This window comes from Myotis nattereri (assembly GCF_964212035.1).
Source record: "Myotis nattereri genome assembly, chromosome: 1".
NCBI classification, from domain to species: Eukaryota; Metazoa; Chordata; class Mammalia; order Chiroptera; family Vespertilionidae; genus Myotis; species Myotis nattereri.
The window spans coordinates 17,961,265-17,981,380 of NC_138075.1; the positions used below are offsets into that span (position 1 = coordinate 17,961,265).

General features: G+C 41.9%; 1 protein-coding gene across 1 annotated transcript in view; it reads left to right on the top strand.

The window, feature by feature from the left end:
* SEL1L (SEL1L adaptor subunit of SYVN1 ubiquitin ligase) overlaps positions 1 to 20,116 on the top strand; it is a 49,817-nt gene that overhangs the window by 12,524 nt on the left and 17,177 nt on the right. The window contains exons 4-11 of the mRNA XM_081104678.1: positions 10,430 to 10,597; positions 13,103 to 13,208; positions 13,999 to 14,161; positions 16,254 to 16,307; positions 16,400 to 16,459; positions 18,521 to 18,602; positions 19,180 to 19,334; positions 19,996 to 20,052. Coding sequence (XP_080960804.1) covers positions 10,430 to 10,597; positions 13,103 to 13,208; positions 13,999 to 14,161; positions 16,254 to 16,307; positions 16,400 to 16,459; positions 18,521 to 18,602; positions 19,180 to 19,334; positions 19,996 to 20,052 — 845 coding nt within the window. The remainder of the gene's footprint in view (positions 1 to 10,429; positions 10,598 to 13,102; positions 13,209 to 13,998; positions 14,162 to 16,253; positions 16,308 to 16,399; positions 16,460 to 18,520; positions 18,603 to 19,179; positions 19,335 to 19,995; positions 20,053 to 20,116) is intronic.

Below are 20,116 nucleotides of genomic sequence, written 5' to 3' on the forward strand. Positions count from 1 at the left end.
CAACACATAGGCAACGTGTGCAGAAGTTCATGGCAGCCAGAGCTGCTCCCAGGTCCTGTCTTGCCTCAATTAGGATGCACTCTGGCCCAGATTTCAACATGTGAGGCCTCTAAGTGATGTGTGTGACTTCAGCCAAAGAGAGCTATTTCAGTTTTGAAACACCTCCAGTTTATTCTCTAGTAACTGCATAGCTTGTGTGAAATTTTCTAGGAAATCATGCCTTATAAATACATACATCTCAGGTTCATCTCAGTGAGCAGTCTCTAATCGCTTCTCGGCCTTTTGGCTAAGATCAAGTGTAGTGAGCAGTCTCGACAGACCAGGTCTACCCTGCGAAAGCATTCCATAAGTAGGGACTCCTGGTGGTAAAAACCTCTAGTGTGCTTGTCAGAAGGTCTCTTGTTAGCAAGTTTCTAAGATGATTTGATTGTGACACCTTTCTGTTTCCCTGTTTCTTGGGCAGTAAAAGGAGAGAATGGGTTGCAGATCTGCTGCTAGCCCTCTCTATCCATCAGGGTTTTTGCTTCTTCCTTTTGTTTGTGTCTTCTTTCCCTGATGCTGAAAATCTTGGTACCTAATGACATTAATGTTATATTGCTTTATCCTAAATATATGTATCCATAAGTATCTATAATAATAAAAGCATAATATGCTAATTAGGACAGCCAAACGACCTTCTGGATGAAGCCGCAGCTGTGAGGGCTGAGCCCCCTTGCACGAATTTTGTGCATCAGGCCTCTAGTGTATATCCTATATAATAAAAAGCTAATATGCAAATCGACCGAACAGCAGAACAACCAGTCGCTATGATGCGCACTGACCCCCAAGGGGCAGACGCTCAATGCAGGAGCTGCCCCCTGGTGGTCAATATGCTCCCACAGGGGGAGTGCCGCTCAGCCAGAAGCCCTGAGCCGGCTCACGGCTGACAAGCACAGTGGCATTGGTGGGAACGTCTCCCACCTCCACAGCAGCACTGAAGATGTATGACTGCCGTCAGTCAGACATCCCCCGAGGGCTCCTGGACTTCAAGAGGGTGTAGGCTGGGCTGAGGGACCGCCCCCTCCAGTACATGAATTTCATGTACCAGGCCTCTAGTATAGTTAATGACAATGGCCACCTTACCACTAACAACAGGGACACTGAATGTAGTTTAAGATTCCTTTATGGTTCTTTTTGTTTTTAGTAAATATTTTACTAGATATTTGTAATAGGGTATTATTAAATCACTTGAATAACTTTGTGTAGTTATGCCAACAACTTTATAAAAATTTAGATTCACTTATTTTGGCTTTTAAATAATTATTTTGTTTTCTGTTATTTAGACTTGTTATTAATGTATTATTAATACATGAAAAGCTTATGTAACATAAATTGCATATGCATGGCTTTGTGTGGTTGCAGTCAGACTATATTGGAAGTGGGTATATGGCAATTGCTTCTAGACTTGCTTCCTTTGTCAGCCTCCCAACCATGTCACTGCCATATTGCTTCTCCTAAAGAAGTTCAGCTTCCAATCTGGTGTCCCTGCCTTCAACATCCCCACCCCCACTCCCCATTGTCTAATCTTTCTTCCTGTTGAGAAGCCTCCAGTGGCATTCTGCCACATGCAGAATAAATCCAGCTCCTTACCTGTACTAATGAGGCCTTCCATGATCAAGCCCCTCCTATCTCTCCAACTGCATCTTCTGCCACTCCTCTACTCACAGGATTCCAGCCACACTGCCTTCTTGCTGTGTCCTGAACATTTTAAGCTTATTCCTAATTATGTGGGGGATCTCCAAGACTGCAACCCCAGGCTTGATGATTCTCTAGAAAGACTCACAGGACTCAGTATATAGTGATATTTACAGCTGTGGTTTATTACAGCAAAAGAATACAAAGCAAAATCAGCAAAGGGAAAGGTGCATGGGGTGAAGTCTAGGGAAACCAGACACAGGCTTACAAGGGGCCTTTCCTAGGAGAGTCACACAGTACATGCTTAATTTCCCCAGCAACAAGTGACAGTCCTGTGAAATGTTGTTTGCCAGGGAAGCTTGTTAGAGACCAAGTACCTGGAGTTCTTATTAGGGACTGGTCACATAGGCACTCTGTGTCTAGTATATACCAATTGTCAGACTCCCAGAAGGAAAGCAGGTGTTCATTGTAAATCGTATTGTTTGTATCGTTGGAGTGAGCCACTCTTAACAGTTAGGGTAGCGGGAATCCGTCAGAAATCTGTGCTCCCAGACACCAGCCAAGGGCCAGCCTTGTAAGCAGGCCTCTTCAAGATTGGAAATCTAGGCCTGCTATGTCAGATCTTCTCTGCACAGTCAGCCCCGTGGTATGGTCATTGGCCAAATTGTCTTCACAGCAAAATTATTATCAATAAGACCCAGAAAAGGAGAAACTAAGATGGCAGCATAGATAAACACCGGGAAATAGTCGCCTCCCACAACAATTGAAAATTATCCCAAAGGACGGAGCAAACATCGTCCAGAACAACAGGAAGGCTGGCTGAGTGTAATTTCTACAACTAGAAGAAAAGAAAAGCACGCTGAGAGCCAGAGAAGCTGCGGAGGCTGAGTGCAGAGGTACGGCGGCGGCTCGCGCGCGCGGAAAGGGAGTGGCACCTGAGGACACGGCTGTCTTTTTGAATCACAAGCTCCCGACTGCTCTGAACTCCGGTTCTGGGAAGTCTCTTGGGACCCAGGACTCATACGGGGAGAGGCTGCTCTGTCAGGCGGCAGCGGGCAAACTTGAGGGCGGATTTCCCTCAGAGGTGCTTACCGGGACACTGAGACACGCGACTCCGGGCGCGGAGAATCAGCCATAGCTTCTTTCTCCGCCCTTTTGACTCCCTGAGACCCCGCCCCACCCAGGCTGCAGCAGAGGCTTTTGCATGTGAATGTACCTAACTACAGCCCAGCCAAGCAGACCCGGAACTTCCAAGAGAAGGCCCAAGGCCCCGCAGCGGCTTGCATTGCTTCACAGCTGAGCCTCTTCGCGGCTCCGGCTGTGTGGCCTCAGGCAGGGGCTGAATTAGCACCTCCTTAGATCCAGGAGCCACTGTACCCAGTGGTCAGAGGGGGACCATTCTCCCACTTCAGACACAGCTGCTTCCCACAGCCAATTGGCCTGGAGGTCAATTCCTCCCAGTGATCCTACAACAAGCGAGGCACCAAGAGTGCACCAAGAGTGTCCACCCCAGGTAACTGGGGAGGCTGAGCCACTGGGCCCTACAGGACACCTGGCGCGCAGGGCCACTCTATCAACACAGGGAAGCAGCCAAAATGCGGAGACAAAGAAACAGGTCACAATTGGCAGAAACGGAGGAGGCCAGACGACTGGATATAGAGTTCAAGGCCACGTTTATAAGGTTTGTCAAGAATTTTATGGAAACCGCCAATAAATTTAATGAATCCCTCAAGGAGTATAGTGAGACCATGGAGGACATGAAAAAGGACCAACTAGAAATTAAGCATACACTGACTGAAATAAAGAATAATTTACAGAGATCCAACAGCAGACAAGAGGATCCCAAGAATCAAGTCAAAGATTTGAAATACAAAGAAACAAAAAATACCCAACCGAAAAAGAAAAAAGAAAAGAGATTCAAAAAATATGAAGATAGTGTAAGGAACCTCTGGGACAACTTCAAGCGTACCAACATCCGAATTATAGGGGTACCAGAAGGAGAGAGAGGGCAAGATATTGAAAACCTTTTTGAAGAAATAATGACAGAAAACTTCCCCCACCTGGTGAAAGAAATGGACTTACAAGTCCAGGAAGCGCAGAGAACCCCAAACAAAAGGAATCCAAAGAGTACCACACCAAGACACATCATAATTAAAATGCCAAGAGCAAAAGATAAAGAGAGAATCTTAAAAGCAGCAAGAGAAAGACAGTCAGTTACCTACAAGGGAGTACCCATCCGACTGTCAGCTGATTTCTCAACAGAAACCATGCAGGCCAGAAGAGAGTGGCAAGAAATATTCAAAGAGATGAATAGCAAGAACCTGCAACCAAGATTACTTTATCCAGCAAAGCTATCATTCAGAATGGAAGGTCAGATAAAGAGCTTCACGGATAAGAAAAAGCTAAAGGAGTTCATAACCACCAAACCAGCATTATATGAAATGCTGAAAGATATTCTTTAAGAAGAGGAAGAAGAAAAAGGAACTCTTACCATTTGCCACAGCATGGATGGAACTGGAGAGCGGATAAATACCACAAGATCTCACTTATTTGTGGAATATAATGAACAACATAAACTGATGAACAAGGACTGATCCAGAGACGGAGAGGCTTTGATTGGACTGTCGGGCCTTGGAGGGAAGGTAGGGGAGGGTGGGGGCAAGGGGGAAGGATCAACCAAAGGACTTATATGCAAGCATATAGGCCTAACCAATGGACACAGACAACGGGGGGGTGAGGGGATGAGCGGGGGGGGGGGGGGGGGCGGAGGGGGGGTAGAGGGTACACATATGTAATATCTTAATCAATAAAAAAATAAAAATAAAATAAAAATAAGACCCAGAAAGCGGAGCGAGGCCAACCTGCAGTAATAATTTCAGTTATGCCCTTCACAGGTCCTGGACTTAGCCACTTAACAGATCCCACAGATCATAAAGATGGCTTCCTCAAGTTTCTGTGTTAACCTTTTTACCTGGCCCTAAGCATCAGTTCAGGCCCAGCACAGCTCTGGCTGTAAGGTGAAGCTGACCAGGGCTTAGGCAGTGTCGTGGTGGTCAGGGTGCACGTACAGAAGCACTGTCCCAGAGGGCCATGAGTAACACTGGAAACGATTTTGTAATCGTTGGGACACACAAGCAGGACACACTTCAGGCAGTACAATGTGGCCTCCCATCCTTGGTGTCTTTTCCAAGGGTTTCCAGGACAAATAATTTAGTCCTTGGTTTCAGAGAGACTGCCAGTCAGTTCCAAAGGTTTTGTTGTCCGGGACACCAGGTCATACACCTCATGAGTGTGGACAACATCGGGAGGTTTTCGTTTGGGGAGCGCAGGGGCTGGGCCACCTCCTGCTGCCTGCCTTGTAGTCAGCCCTGTGGCGTGTGATCATGGGCTCAGCCATCAGAACTCAGAGCGCTCTCCACCGCTGGGAAAGGTGTGCAGGCGCTTTCCTTTAGGAAAAGGGAGGGCTTCCCAGAAAAAGTTCTGAAAAACAAAGATCAGAATACCGTCTCCCCTCTCTTGTGCTTCTCCAGTGCAGGGGTTTAGGTTTATTTTCCTTGGTTGTTGCCAAATCAGTGTTTCCATTCAGTAATAATAATTTCATATTTTTTCACAATCATCCCCTACTCTCATCCAGACCTTCCATCTGGAGGGGTAGTGTGCAAGAGGGGCCAAACACCTTCACAGAAAAACATTTTTGTACAACTGAACTAGAAAGACATCATGTTCAGGAATTGTTCAAGACAGAATCCTGAATTTTCAAAAAATTTCAAAATCAGTTTACATAACCTCCTTCCCCTTAACCAGTGAGCAGCCTAGAAAAGGTCAAGCCCTCTTTGAAATATGTTTTTATAGCCGAAACCGGTTTGGCTCAGTGGATAGAGCGTCGGCCTGAGGACTGAAAAGTCCCAGGTTCGATTCCGGTCAAGGGCATGTACCTGGGTTGCGGGCATATCCCTAGTAGATGTGCAGGAGGCGGCTGATCGATGTTTCTCTCTCATCGATGTTTCTAACTCTCTATCTCTCTCCCTTCCTCTCTGTAAAAAATCAATAAAATATATTTAAAAAAAAAAAGAAATATGTTTTTATTGATTTCATAGAGAGGAAGGAAGAGGGAGAGAGGGATAGAAACATCAGTGATGAGAGAGAATCATTGATCAGCTGCCTCCTGCATGCCCCATACTGGGGATCGATCCTGCGACCCAGGCATGTGCCCTGACTGGGAATCGAACTGGGACCTCCTGGTGCATGGGTCAGTGCTCATCCACTGATTAACACTGGCCAGGTAGGTCCCTTTCTGAGGCAAGCTGCATTGAATAATCCAATTCCACTAGGAGAACGGTGAGGGAAGCAGAGTCAGGCAATCAGTTGATTGTTGCAAACAGCAGCTTATCAGGGGAGCCAGACACAAGGACCCCACCACAGTGAGACATGTTCCCGAGGAGGTCAGGAGCCTTTTCACTGTCAGCAGTGAGTGGAGGGTCACAGCCCCTGAGAGGTATCCTCTCCCAACTTGCAGCTTTGGGCAAGTCACAGGTTAAGTCAGTCTCTGTCAGAATATACAGCTGGTCAGCAGCTTGATTTCAAATGGTCCCAGCAAAGAGCAAGCCCTTTCCTGTGGACATTTGTATGTGGCTCAGACAGTTTAGCCCAGCATTCTTGATTTCCTCTCCGTGTAGGCCCCACAGAGAGGGGACCTAATGTGCAGAGGTTACTGTCTGAGTTCTGTTTATGGAGCCCAGACCTGCTTTCAGTTCAGCTCATGCTGAGGCTGGAAGCTATACCCGACAGTATCAGCTTGTAGCTTAGAATCAAGCCCAGGCAGTTAGGATCTGTAAGTTACGATTTTTTTAAAAGCCAGAGGCTTTTCTACGGCAGCACCAAAGCCAAGAAGATGCTGCAGGGCCGGAAAGTCCCCGTGGCAGCCAAGGCTTTCCTCCGCCTTTTGTCGTGTCTTTCTTTGAGTCCAAATTGACCCACAAACCTGCACGTCTGTCTCTAAGGGTCAGACTTCTGCTTTCACAAGCACTCACTAGCAAACTGAATATGCTTTTTAGAACTTCAAAAGTGTATTTCCATCTGTGGATCACCTCTCTTTCTTAAATGTGTCCCTCTTGCCAGAGGCTCCAATAAGCAGAAGTCTGTATCATCCATTGTGTGGGAGAGTGGAAATTTCCCCTCTTTTTCCTCATTGTTCTTCTGGCTGATCTAGTAATCAAATTGAGGATGAGACAGGTTAATAGGAGAAAATAATCACATTTATTATTTATGTACATACGGGGTTTTGTAAGAATCTGGGAAGGATGGGCAAATGGGGCAGTTGAGACTTACATACCGTTTTGAGCTAAGGAGAAGGGGGGCTAGGATAGTGGTTTGGACTTCAAAGGGAATGTAGGCAATTCACGGGTAGGTGGAAAGGAGCGAATATTTAGTGAACAAATTCTTGCAGGGCCACCCAGAAATAGTGGGACAGGAAGGGGAGTCTAGCAGACTTTGCTGGGTTTCTCCCTGTCTGCCTCACTTAGTTCTTAATTACGCTAAGGTGATCTTCCTTCCTGAAGCAGGAGTTTTTAAAATCTGAATTCCTTTAGGCAGGTAAGGGGTAGGGGGAGGGTAAAAGGCTCTTCTTGAGTCTTTTGTTTCTTAAAAATAACGGGCTTGCCCTGACTGGTTTGGTTCAGTAGATAGAGCGTCGGCCTGCAGACTGAAGGGTCCCAGGTTCGATTCCAGTCAAGGGCATGTACCTTGGTTGCGGGCACATTCCCAGTCGGGGGTGTGCAGGAGGCAGCTGATCGATGTTTCACTCTCATTGATGTTTCTAACTCTCTATCCCTCTCCCTTCCTCTCTGTAAAAAATCAACAAAATATAATTTTAAAAAAATAACCAGCTTAAACGATATCTCAAAAAGTCATATTTTGGGCTAGCAAACTCTGCTCCTCAATAGCTAAACCCATCAGTTACAGAAACTTGTCCTGTTTCCAATACTCAGTTTAAATTGCAACCCACTCACCAGTAGCAAACAGCATGGAAGCTGTGTCCCTGACACGTTTTTTTCTGTGCAGCTTTCCCTGATCAGGATGATTCCTCTGGCATATATGGAATTACAAACATTTAACATTTTCTATCCATTTTTACCATACATTCAGATGTGATAGCCACAAAATACAAAGCCACTGCAATTTCCCCCTCCCCCCCCCCCCAATCATTACAAATTTACTTAAAACTTTAACATATGCTATGTTAGTTAGCATGACAGCTGCCAGGGAAGATCGGGCTGGAATGCAGGGGAGGAAGGGCAGTGGTGGAAGCTACTGCAGCTGCAGCTAGGCTGGGAGAAAACTGTTGGAATGTTACCTCCTTCCCCTTTTTTTCTGGTTTATCTAAAATTTGGCTCCAGGCCTAGGAGCTAATTTAACTCCCTTCCCCTCACCACTACTCCCTACCCCCTGTTTTAATATTTTGACCCTTTCACCTTTGGGAATTTGGGAGAGAGTGGGTGGTCCTTTCTCCTTCTATCCAAAGAAGAGAACAAACCCAAGGGCATCACCACTTTAACCAGGATGGCCCAGAGCATCGGGGACCCAGCGAGCCTGCTCTCCTGGAGCTGGATCTGTTCTCAAGTTCCACAAGTAACTTTTACCTCTCACACACATCGCGCTCAGCTGCTGCTGCATGCCATGGATGACTCCATAACCACCGGGGAACCCGAGGTTCATCATGCCCTGCCCTTATACTTCCTTTCCCAAACAACGCTCACACTGGATTTCAGTGAGTCAGGGTCATTCTCCCAAATGCCACGTCTGATGTCAACTAATGTTGGGGGTCCCCAAGACCATCCCTAGGTTCAGTGATTTGCTGGGAGGACTCAGCATATAGTTGTACTCAAGGCTGTGATTTATTATAGTGAAAGAATACAAAGCAAAATCATCATGGGGCGAAGTCCAAAGGAAGTCAGGTGCAAGTTTCCAAGGAGAGCCTTTGGACCCACTTAAGTCCCGTAGCACATGCGACAGCACGAGAAATGTTCTCATCAGAGACCCAGGACTTGGAGTATTTAATGGAGACTAATCATGTAATCACTCTCTGTCTAAGCATGTACCGAAATTACAGACTTGAGAGGGAAAACAGATGTTGAGCATAAACCACATTGTTTTTCCAAACAGTTTAGATATAGTGAGTCACTTCGACCAGTTAGGGTGTGGGAACCTTTTATCTTAGTAAGGACAACCTTCTACTCACTTCCTAAAACCTAACCCTGAGGGCTTCCTTGCCTCCTCTACTCTCATCTGCACATCTAGTCAGTCACTAAGTCAGTGATGGCAAACCTATGACACGCGTGTCAGAGGTGATATGCGAACTCATTTTTTTGGTTGATTTTTCTTTGTTAAATGGCATTTAAATATATAAAATAAATATCAAAAATATAAACCTTTGTTTTACTATAGTTGCAAATATCAAAAAATTTCTATATGTGACACGGCACCAGAGTTAAGTTAGGGTTTTTCAAAATGCTGACATGCCGAGCTCAAAAGGTTCGCCATCACTGCAGTAGGTAGTACCATATCTACTTCCTTAGCATCACTTAGTATTTCCACTTCTTTCATTCCATGATCCTCTTTGGGCTTAGATGACTGTCACAACCTTGGATTGGTCACCCTACCCAACCCTCCCTCCATTCTATTGTCCACTCTTTTAGTAAAATGAGCATGTCGCTCCTACTTAAAACTCTAATGTGAGTTCCACTGTTCTCAGGATAAAGTTCAAACTCTTTAATAAGATTTGTCAGGACCTCCCAGTCTGGCTTCTTCATGCTTCTTTAGCTGCTTCTCTCATCTACTTTGGCACTCACACTGCATGTTCCAACTTCCTGAACTCTTTTTATTTTGTCTAATGTACCATGTTTATTTTCTTTAATTACCACACCTGTTCCCTCTGTCTATACTACTCCCCACCCTACCCTGCAGCCTTTCAACCACTCCCTCTGGGACAGTGGCCGCCAACCGGTGGTCCGCAGACCACTGGTGATCCGTGAGGTCCGAAAGGTTGGCAACAGCTGTTTTGGGAGGTTCAGTGTACACTTTAGTTCCGGGGAGGAGAGGCTTTCCTTTCCATAACATTGATCACACTTTTATTTAATGTCTCTCTTCCTTGTGAGGCAGTAAGTTCTGTAGAGCAGAGACCTCTGCTCTACCTCATTCCTGGCACCTAGGAGATCCTCAGAACTTATGGAACAAATTAAAGATATGGTCTCCACCCTTAAGCTCAAAGTCTAGTGGGAGCTAGAGTATGGTAAAGAAAGAGCCTCAGTATGTATTATAAGTGCTCTAATAAAATGCTGGGGGATCATTTTTCTTGTATTACTTTATATTATTGAAGAAATTGACTTACAGCAGTCAGATTGAAAAGAGGAGAGTTGTGCCAAGCAGTGGAATTGATTCAGTTGCCTTTGCCTCATTTTTTGCTCACTAGTTGGGCAGAAGTTGGGCAGTAGACTTCATTCTAAGGTTATTGTATCTCAAGACCTTCAGCAGTCCTAAGCTAGTTACAGAGCTGGGTAGTCAGCTAGCCATGCTCACTAAGTTGACTCACCTTCAAGTCACCCCTAAACAGGACTCAAGGATTAGTGCTGACTTTTTGTATATTCCCCATTCCAAATCATGTATCTGCATCTTTAAATTCTAGTAGCTGAAATTGACAGTGTTAAATCCATGCATACCACAGGTGCTGTTCATGTTTTGATTTTTCTTATCTTTCCAGCTTTGACCGCCATTGAAGGCACAGCACATGGAGAGCCCTGCCACTTCCCTTTTCTTTTCCTGGATAAGGAATATGATGAGTGTACGTCAGATGGGAGGGAAGATGGCAGACTGTGGTGTGCTACAACCTATGACTACAAGGCAGATGAAAAATGGGGCTTTTGTGAAAGTAAGTGTTGATTTGTAGGAGGAATTTCCACATTGCTCCATGTCTTGGACAGCATCTTTAAGGCCTCTGCTAGCCATCTTTTTCCACCCTTGACAGACATGGTCAGTGTTGATAATGTGGTGATAGCCTTAAAGAACAGAGTTTAGCACAGGAAGCATGCAGTGTACTTACTTATTTCCAGCCTGTCACTCAGGCAGCTTATCACACTGTCTTATTTAGAGAGGGTTTTCTGTTCGTGTGCACAAGTTGTTCTGCAAACCCTCAGGCAGGCTGCTAATTTAATAAAAGTAAAACATTTTTTAAGAGTAAAGGAAACAGCATTATGGAGAAGGTTAAGAGTGATAGGAAGAGCCTAGCTCAGGGATGGGCAAACTTTTTGACTCGAGGGCCACAATGGGTTCTTAAACTGGACCGGAGGGCCGGAACAAAAGCATGGATGGAGTGTTTGTGTGAACTAATATAAATTCAAAGTAAACATCATTACATAAAAGGGTACGGTCTTTTTTTTTTTTTTTTTAGTTTTATTCATTTCAAACGGTCCGTCCGGCCCGTGGGCCGTAGTTTGCCCACGGCTGGCCTAGCTTGTGTGGCTCAATGGTTGAGCGACGACCTATGAACCAGGAGGTCACGATTTGATACCTGGATTGTTGGCTCTATCCCCAGTGGGGGACGTGGAGGCAGCAAGCCAATCGATGATTCTCATCATTGATGTTTCTAGCTCTCCTCCTCCCTTTCTCTCTGAAATTTAAAAAAAAAAAAATTAGTAGTTAGAAGAAAAATAATAACTTTTAAGAAACACTTTGAGCCCTGGCCTTTGTGGCTTACTTGATTGGGCATCCTGTGCAATGAAAGGCTGCCAGTTAGATTCCTGGTCTGGGCACATGCATGGATTGCAGACTCGATCCCCAGTAGGGGACGTGCAGGAGGCAGTCCATTGATTTTCCTTTCTTGCATCAATGTTTCTCTCTCTCTCTCAAATCAATTTTTTTAAAAATCTTTTAGCCCTGGCTGGTTTGACTCCATGGATAGAGTGTCGGCCTGTGGACTGGGGGGTCATGGGTTCGATTCCGGTTAGGGGCACATGCCTGGGTTGCGGGCTCGACTCCCAGTGGGGGGCATGTGGGAGGCAGCTGATCAGTGAGTCTGTCTCATCATTGATGTTATCTATCTCTCCCTCTCCCTTTCTCTCTGAAATCAATAAAAATATATTTTAAAAAATCTTTTAAAAACACTTGGAGTAAGATGTGCTGTGCTCAGTAACATTTAACAAATCATGTATGTTTCACCTTCCTGCATGTTAATGTAAGTTTAAAGGGGCTGACCTCTAAAGGTATTTTTTCAGGAAAAACTTTGTAACTAATAAAGAACAGAAAATCTTAAACATATCTCCTTTGATTCCAAATAACACTTTCAAAATAATGGCTCTGGTAGATAATTAGGCACTTCTAGAAGATAACATCAAATATAGCCCATCTTGGGCAGTGGTTGGCAAACTCATTAGTCAACAGAGCCAAATATCAACAGTACGATTGAAATTTCTTTTGAGAGCCAATTTTTTTAAACTTAAACTATATAGGTAGGTACATTGTTATTAACTTAATTAGGGTACTCCTAAGGCTTAGGAAGAGCCACACTCAAGGGGCCAAAGAGCCACATGTGGCTCGCGAGCCGCAGTTTGCCGACCACCGATCTTGGGTATAGGCCAGTATGATTAGGTACTTTGGTATAATATCAGATTTTTTATATATAAGAACTCCTGTTTCTATAAATATTGGTCCTAATGCAATACTCAGATATCTCTTAGTTCTAGATTTCTGGTACAATACTATATTACAATAGCAAAATAATTTTTGGAAAAAAAATGAAAACAAAGTGTCCTTTGACTAAAATGGTGTTTTTCTGATTATTTTTTAAAAATATATCTTTATTGATTTCAGAGAGGAAGGGAGAGGGAAAGAGAGTTAGAAACATCAGTGATTAGAGAGACAATTATTGATTGGCTGCCTCCTGCACGTCCTCTACTGGGGATCGAGCCCACAACCCAGGCATGTGCCCTTGACCAGAATCAAACCTGGGATCCTTCAGTCCGCAGGCTGACACCCTATCCACTGAACCAAACCAGCTAAGGTTGACTATTGTTTTTTAATATCCTTCTGTCCTTCTGAATTTAGCTGACTTGGCACATAATCATAATTTGCTACTGAAATTTCAGTTAAATTATATTAAAAGTTTTAGAATTACTAGCAGAAAAGTACCCTCCAAAAGCAGGTTGAAATTGCTTTCTCTAAAAGAACGTGATGTAGACAAGTTGTGTGTTTTTTAAGTCTTATCTTTTGTCAGGTAAAGGCCACAGTTAAATTATGTGTCTTTGGAGTCAGCTTTGTAAAGAATGAAAGATCATTAATTGTGTTTGTATTCTCAAAAGGCAGAATACATGCTGATGCTTGATAAGTAATTGGTGTAGAGTTAAAATCCATTTAAGTGCATCTAACATTTTGTTTTTAGCTGAAGAAGAGGCCACTAAAAGACGGCAAATGCAGGAAGCAGAAGTGATGTACCAGACTGGGATGAAAATCCTCAATGGAAGCAATAAGAAAAGCCAAAAAAGAGAGTAGGTAGCACTGCAAGTACATGCCTTCCCTAAGATAGGCCATTACAGAGATAAATAGCGAAGTGGTTTTTTTTAAAGTGTTTTGCCAAAACAGAGGCTTTGTTAAGTTGCATTATAAGAAGTTTAATACCATATATGGACTTCAGTGGCATTGTTTTTTTATCAGATATTAGCTTGTTAGGATAAAAAGGTTGTAAATACTGATCCCAACCATGTACAATGAGCAGAATGGAAATAATGGACTAAAGTTGTTGTTTCTGAGAACCAAGAATACATATGCTATTCAGAATTTAAAATTACATAAAGCAAAAAAAGGAGTTATTGTCAGATGTTTGTTTTTTTCGTTTTTGCTTTATGATATTCTTGCAGACAAAGACTAGAATTTAAGAATTTATGCTTAGAACGTAAAACAAGTGACTGTCTTCTAATATTTTATGTCCCTTTAATTTCAGCAGGCTTATATTCTGTGCAAAGATTTTTTTTTAAATTGCAGTGGCTATCACTGGATTATTTATGGGACACCATATTATCACAGTAATATGCACATCTAGTTAATGTTTTCAGAAGTTTTGGGAATTACTATTAGTGTAATTAGACTATCCAAGATGTTCGGATGAGAGAGAAAACTGGTGTCTTACATAAAAACAAAGTAGCCAGGATGTTGTCTATACATAAGTAACATGACTATAGAATAAGGAAATTATTTATGTTGCATTTCAGTAGATCTTTAAAAAATGTAATAAAAGTTCCAAAATATTGCTAATGTGTTTTTAATTGTTTACATTTAAAGAGCATATCGGTATCTTCAAAAGGCAGCAAGCATGAACCATACCAAGGCCCTGGAGAGAGTGTCATATGCTCTTTTGTTTGGTGATTACCTGACACAGAACCTCCAGACAGCTAAAGAGATGTTTGAGAAGCTGACTGAGGAAGGCTCTCCCAAGGGACAGACTGTAAGTGCACTTGCATTGGAGAGTCTCCTCCCACACAGCACTTGTTTATTTTAACCGCAGTTCACTCTTTGTGCCCTGACTTCTTTTGAAAAATAAGAATAAAATATCTTGCCCAGCCAGTGTGGTTCAGTGGTTGAGCATCGACCTATGAACCAGGAGATCAGGTTTCGATTCCCGGTCAGGGCACATGCCTGGGTTGCAGGCTCTATCCCCACTGTGGGGTGTGCAGGAGGCAGCTGGTCAATGATTGTCTCTCATCATTGATGTTTCTCTCTCTCTCCCTCTCCCTTCCTCTTTGAAATCAATTTTGAATAAAATATCTTTGAATATCAGTCTTTTTCCTTTGTCTGAGAACATTTATGGGCACTTAAGGCATCTTGCCACAATTATGCCTGTAGTTTTCCAGATTTGATCTGTAGTGAATGAAACATGAAGTAATTGGCTTTTACCTAAATTACTCACCAGTGCATTTCTTTCCAAACTTCAGCTGCTTCATCTCTATTAATCTTGATGTTTTTAAGCATATACGTTACAGAAGCAGTACACGTCCATTATAAGAAACTAGAAATACGAACTAAAAAGGCTAAGGAAGTCAATAATGCATATGTGCAACTAGACATGAGCATTGGTAGTATGTTAATGCATGCACAGCCTTCTCGACCTTTTTCTTTGTATATAGATACATACAAATTCTTGATTAAAATAAGATGTCATTGTCTACTGTTCCATAACATGCTCTTCTCAATCGTTAATCTTCACCTTTCCTTTCCAGTAAATTTCTACAACATATAATACCCTTAGCATATTCAGATGGTATTGAACAGAACATTTCCTTTATATCAGTTTTGTCCAAACCTAACCCCGGACTATACCTTATATTTGGTTGTTATTTCTAACATTATCATCCCCTTTCTTTTTTTTCTGTGTTAGGGCCCATTTTTCTGCAGAATGTCCCAACTCAGTTTACCCATTGACTTCTGCATGGTGTCCTTTAGTTTGTTTTTTCATCATCTATATTTCCTATAAACTGGCTATCACAGCTAAAGACTGATGAACTCAAGTAAAATATTTCTGGCTGGACTGCATTATGGGGATGTTCTGCATTCCATATTGCATCACACCATTTGATACAAAATACCTGTTTGATTACCTATGGTAAGGTTGACAACTAGGATTTAGGGTGCCACCACATTTATTTAAAATGCCTTCAGTAGCCCTGACCAGTTTGGCTCAGTGGATAGAGCATCAGCCTGCGGACTGAAGGGTCCCAGGTTCCATTCTGGTCAAGGGCATGTACCTTGGTTGCAGCCACATCCCCAGTAGGAGGTGTGCAGGAGGCAGCTGATTGATGTTTCTCTCTCCTCGATGTTTCTAACTCTCTCTCCCTCTCCCTTCCTCTCTGTAAAAAAATAAATAAAATATATATTAAAAAAATAAAAATAAATAAAATGCCTTCAATAATTCAGGTTTACTGAAGGTTTTAGATTTGCTTAGTCACAGTTAGAAGCCTGTTTTCAGACTATTTCAACATTAGCTTATACTTTGTTGTTGTCAAGGCAAAGGATAGGACTTCACTAGTGCATTCTTTGATTGGTTGAATTTTTTTAGAAAATGGTGTGCTCTAGCATTGTAAAGTGACCTTCCTTGACCACTTCACCTTGACCTCTGGCTGCCTCTTTGTGTTCCTGGGATAGTGGATCTTGGCAGTCTCTTATCCATTTCCAATGTGTGTGCACCTTTGCGTTGATGTAATGATGTAGGAGTTGTTCTGTCCTTATAATAGTTGTTCATCAAGATCAAGTAAAAGCCATATTTGTGTTCAACCTTGTTTTTCTAGTTAATAAGTTATTAAATTATCTTTAATCTTCAAGCTAAATATTTTGACTTGTTTAAAGTTGTATTTCATTGTGTAATTTGTAAAACCTTGAATGCATTTCTGAGGCTCTTTAATTCCAGGTTGTACATACTTGCAACAATTTAAATTGTTTCCCATTTAAAGATTCGTTCATCTTTTCATAGTACATAAAACTATGTCTGTCTTGGATAAACTTCCACCAAAGGCAGAATTCTTACTTTTATCATTTTATTTCAGGCTCTTGGCTTTCTCTACGCCTCTGGACTTGGTGTTAATTCAAGTCAGGCTAAGGTACTATTATTAAAACTTTAATTTATATGGCACTTTCAATTGAGTAAATACATGTGCCTATGTTCAATTAAGTATCTTTTGTTCATTCACAGGCCCTTGTTTATTATACTTTTGGAGCTCTTGGGGGCAACCTAATAGCCCACATGATTTTGGTAAGTAAGACTTAAGTGGAAGAATACTAACATTGAGTAGCAGAAGAATTTTTGGTTAACAAATGATCACGACTTTTCTGACTTTCATGATTCAAATTTACTTTTATTCACTAAGACCAAATACTCAATTGAATATTCTTATTAATGAATACAATAACAATCTACATGTGGATGAAACTGTTAGAGTTCACAATTTTTTATGAAAATGACTAGTTTGGCTGATTGTCCTTAAAATAAATATCTGATAAATGGCTCTTTTTTTAAGTTGGAATTGTTTGTCAGAGTCATTTTTTTAGATTAGTTGTCATAAATGTTATATTGAAATTGATGAAGGACTTACTATGTAAAGAACCTACAAAGTTCTTTAAACCTATAAAGTGGTCCTTTAAAGTTCATTACAGAGTATCTTTTATGTGCCATTTGATACCATTGATCATTTAAATGACTTAGTGGTGAAATAGAGAATTTTTCCACTAAATTCTTTACTGTGGTGTATTTAATCTGCCTTGTACTTCATAAACTGACTTTGGCTAAGTCACATGACCTCCAACTCATATTACTATGTTTCAAATGAATATATACATTCTTACAAGAACATAAAGGATAGAGTAAGCAGAAATGAGACTGAAAGCAGAAAAAAACAGGAAAAAATATGGAAAAGAGTTTACAGCTTAGTCATTGATGAGCTATGATACTTAAAAAAGAAGGAAAATCTGTTTCTCTGGCCAGCTGGGTCCTAACTAATTTTACTCAGACATTCCCAAAAATATTCATTGAGTGCATGTCGTTGGGATACCAAAGATGAGTAAGATACAATCCAACAAGCTTTTAATCAAGAAAGGGAGACACAGGTAAGGAGACCATTATAGTACAGCACGAGAATGTCAAGGAATCACCTAGAAAGTGGCATTGGAAGGAGAGGGATTTAAGGAGGTACTTCTGAGGAAAGAAGCAGCCCTGTTCTTGAAGGGTAAATTGTGGTGAGTGAACGTAAAAAGCAGAGGTATCCAGGCAGTGGTTCTCAACCTGTGGGTCGCGACCATCGGAAAACATATAGCATATCAGGTATTTACATTACGATTCATAACAGTAGCAAAATCACAGTTATGAAGTAGCAACGAAAATAATTTTATGGTTGGGGGTCACCACAACATGAGGAACTGTATTAAAGGGTCGCGGCACTAGGAAAGTTGAGAACCACTGGTAGAGGGACAGCAACAAGAGGGAATGTGGTGTTTGCAAGAAAACACAAGCACTTCAGTGTGGCCAGAGAGTAGAAAACCTACCAGTAGTTCACAACAGGGCAGGTGAACAGGAATCCCATAAGCAGCTGTATGTCATGCCAAGGAGCATGGACTTTGTCCTGTTTACATGGACTCTGTCTTGTTTACAAGGGTAAACTGCTGAGGGGGTTTAAGTGAAAAATAGGGTTTGTTCTAATTACTTACCAGTCGTCTTCAACAGCAGCTACAGATTAAGAACATTTAATGTTATACATGCTATTATACAGTAATGCCCTAAGGATTGTTAAAGCTTGTGAAGTTATTTTGAGTCTGTGCTAAATGACTCCAGAGAGCTTTACTTTCTGTTCCTTGCTCTTTATTATTAGAAGAGCAATGACCTTATTCTGAAGTCATTTATTGCTGGGCTGCTTCTAATAGTCCCTTGACTTCCCTATTTTGCTCATTTGTTGCTTCTTCTTTGCTAATTTGGAAGAGTAACCCTTTTTTAAAATTGTGTATAAAATAAGAATAAAATCTGTTCCAAGCAAGACCTTAATTTTTCTCCTATAGGTAAAATGCGCACACTGCATAAAGTTCATTGCGTCAATTTTGATTGCTCTAGGAAATTTATTTTCTAGTTCTTAAGTCATTTATAGTCTGCTTGTTGAAGTGGCTAAATAAATTGCCTCATGACCTAAAGCTCAGGAAAAATGGGGTGATAGTGTCCTTGGACCAGAAGACAGCAGAATTGCATGCTGAGTATGGTTAGCTGTATTTGTTCCAACGGATGCACTGAAGCACCTGAAACCGCCGTCTTCTCACTGAGGCTGTGTTGCAGGGCTACCGCTACTGGGCTGGCATCGGGGTCCTCCAGAGTTGTGAATCCGCGCTGACACATTACCGTCTTGTGGCCAACCATGGTATCTATGTTTTTGCCTTTCACCTTACAAAACAAAAACCAATAAAACAATTAATTTTAAATACATCTATTTTTATTGCACTACTTGAAATGTCATGAATGGCTCTTTTCAAGTGGAATCGTCCTTACCCTAGTTCAGGGATGGGGAACCTTTTTTCTGCCAGCGGCCATTTGGATATTTATAACATCATTCACAGGCCATACAAAATTATGAACTTAAAAATTAGCCTGCTATCTTTGGTCAAACTTTAGTTAACTCACCCCGAATGCCTTGGCAGGGCCAGATCAAATGATTTTGCAGGCCTTACAAGGCCTGCAGGCTGGACATTCCCCGCCCCTACCCTAGGTGATTAAGAAGTACTTACCTTCTTTTAAATTTTGCTATCAACTCCACTTCTTCAGTATTTTGTGGAAAAAACTAAATTTACTTTAGATTGCTGTTTTATATCTATAAATTACTATGGAACAGTTTCCTGTAACATAACATCTGTCAACAATTTGGCAACTCGAATTGTACTTCTCTCTGTGGGACACCTGCTGACTTTCATCCATGTCCTTACTTTGTCCCCCTGTTTCAGTTGCTAGTGATATCTCGCTGACAGGAGGCTCAGTAGTGCAGAGAATACGGCTGCCAGATGAGGTGGAAAATCCAGGAATGAACAGTGGAATGCTAGAAGAAGATTTGATTCAGTATTACCAGTTCCTAGCTGAAAAGGGTGATGTACAAGCACAGGTATGTGTTTCAACATCTCATGTACTGTCTTAATGCATTGTGTATTACAGTCTCTGGGGCAAGCACTTATATTTGTAAGTAACATTTTTATTGCTCTTAGCAGTTACTAGCTACGTTGTTATTAGCTATATACTCTCAAGACATTCCATTTGGACTCCTCTGGGATATGGACTAGGCATTCATGGTTCCTAAGAGCTGGCAGGGTGACTACTGTGCACCCCAGTTGAAAACTGCTGCTTGAGTGGAGCAGCATTACAGTGATGATGAAGGCTCTTCATGGAGTCGCCAAGGACAAAAACTGCCACTTTCTCTATAAACAAAAAGGCTCCGGGGCATGTGGGATTTCAGTTGCTCTTCAGAACTGTTCATGTTTCCTTTGCTCATCTTAGATCATAATTTTCTCAGATTAATTAATATTCTTGAATATTTCCTTTAGAGTAGATTCATTGGTGGCAAATTCAGTTTTGGATTAAAAGCAGATATTTTTAGTGTTTAAAAATGTAGATTAAAGTAACGTAATATCTTCAGGAGGTAAGGCTAAATCTTTCAATTTTTGTAATAAATAGAAACCTTTTTATGACCAAGTGTTTTCTTGTTGGTTTAATGATAATCACACTCCAGATGCTACCCTTGACTTTTGCCCCATTTTTATCATTTTCAGGTCGGTCTGGGACAACTGCACCTGCACGGAGGGCGTGGAGTAGAACAGAACCATCAGGTAACTTTTCTGTTCCTGGGGCTTTGCACTTCCTGTTGTAGCAAGAAATAATTCTCCAGGTGTA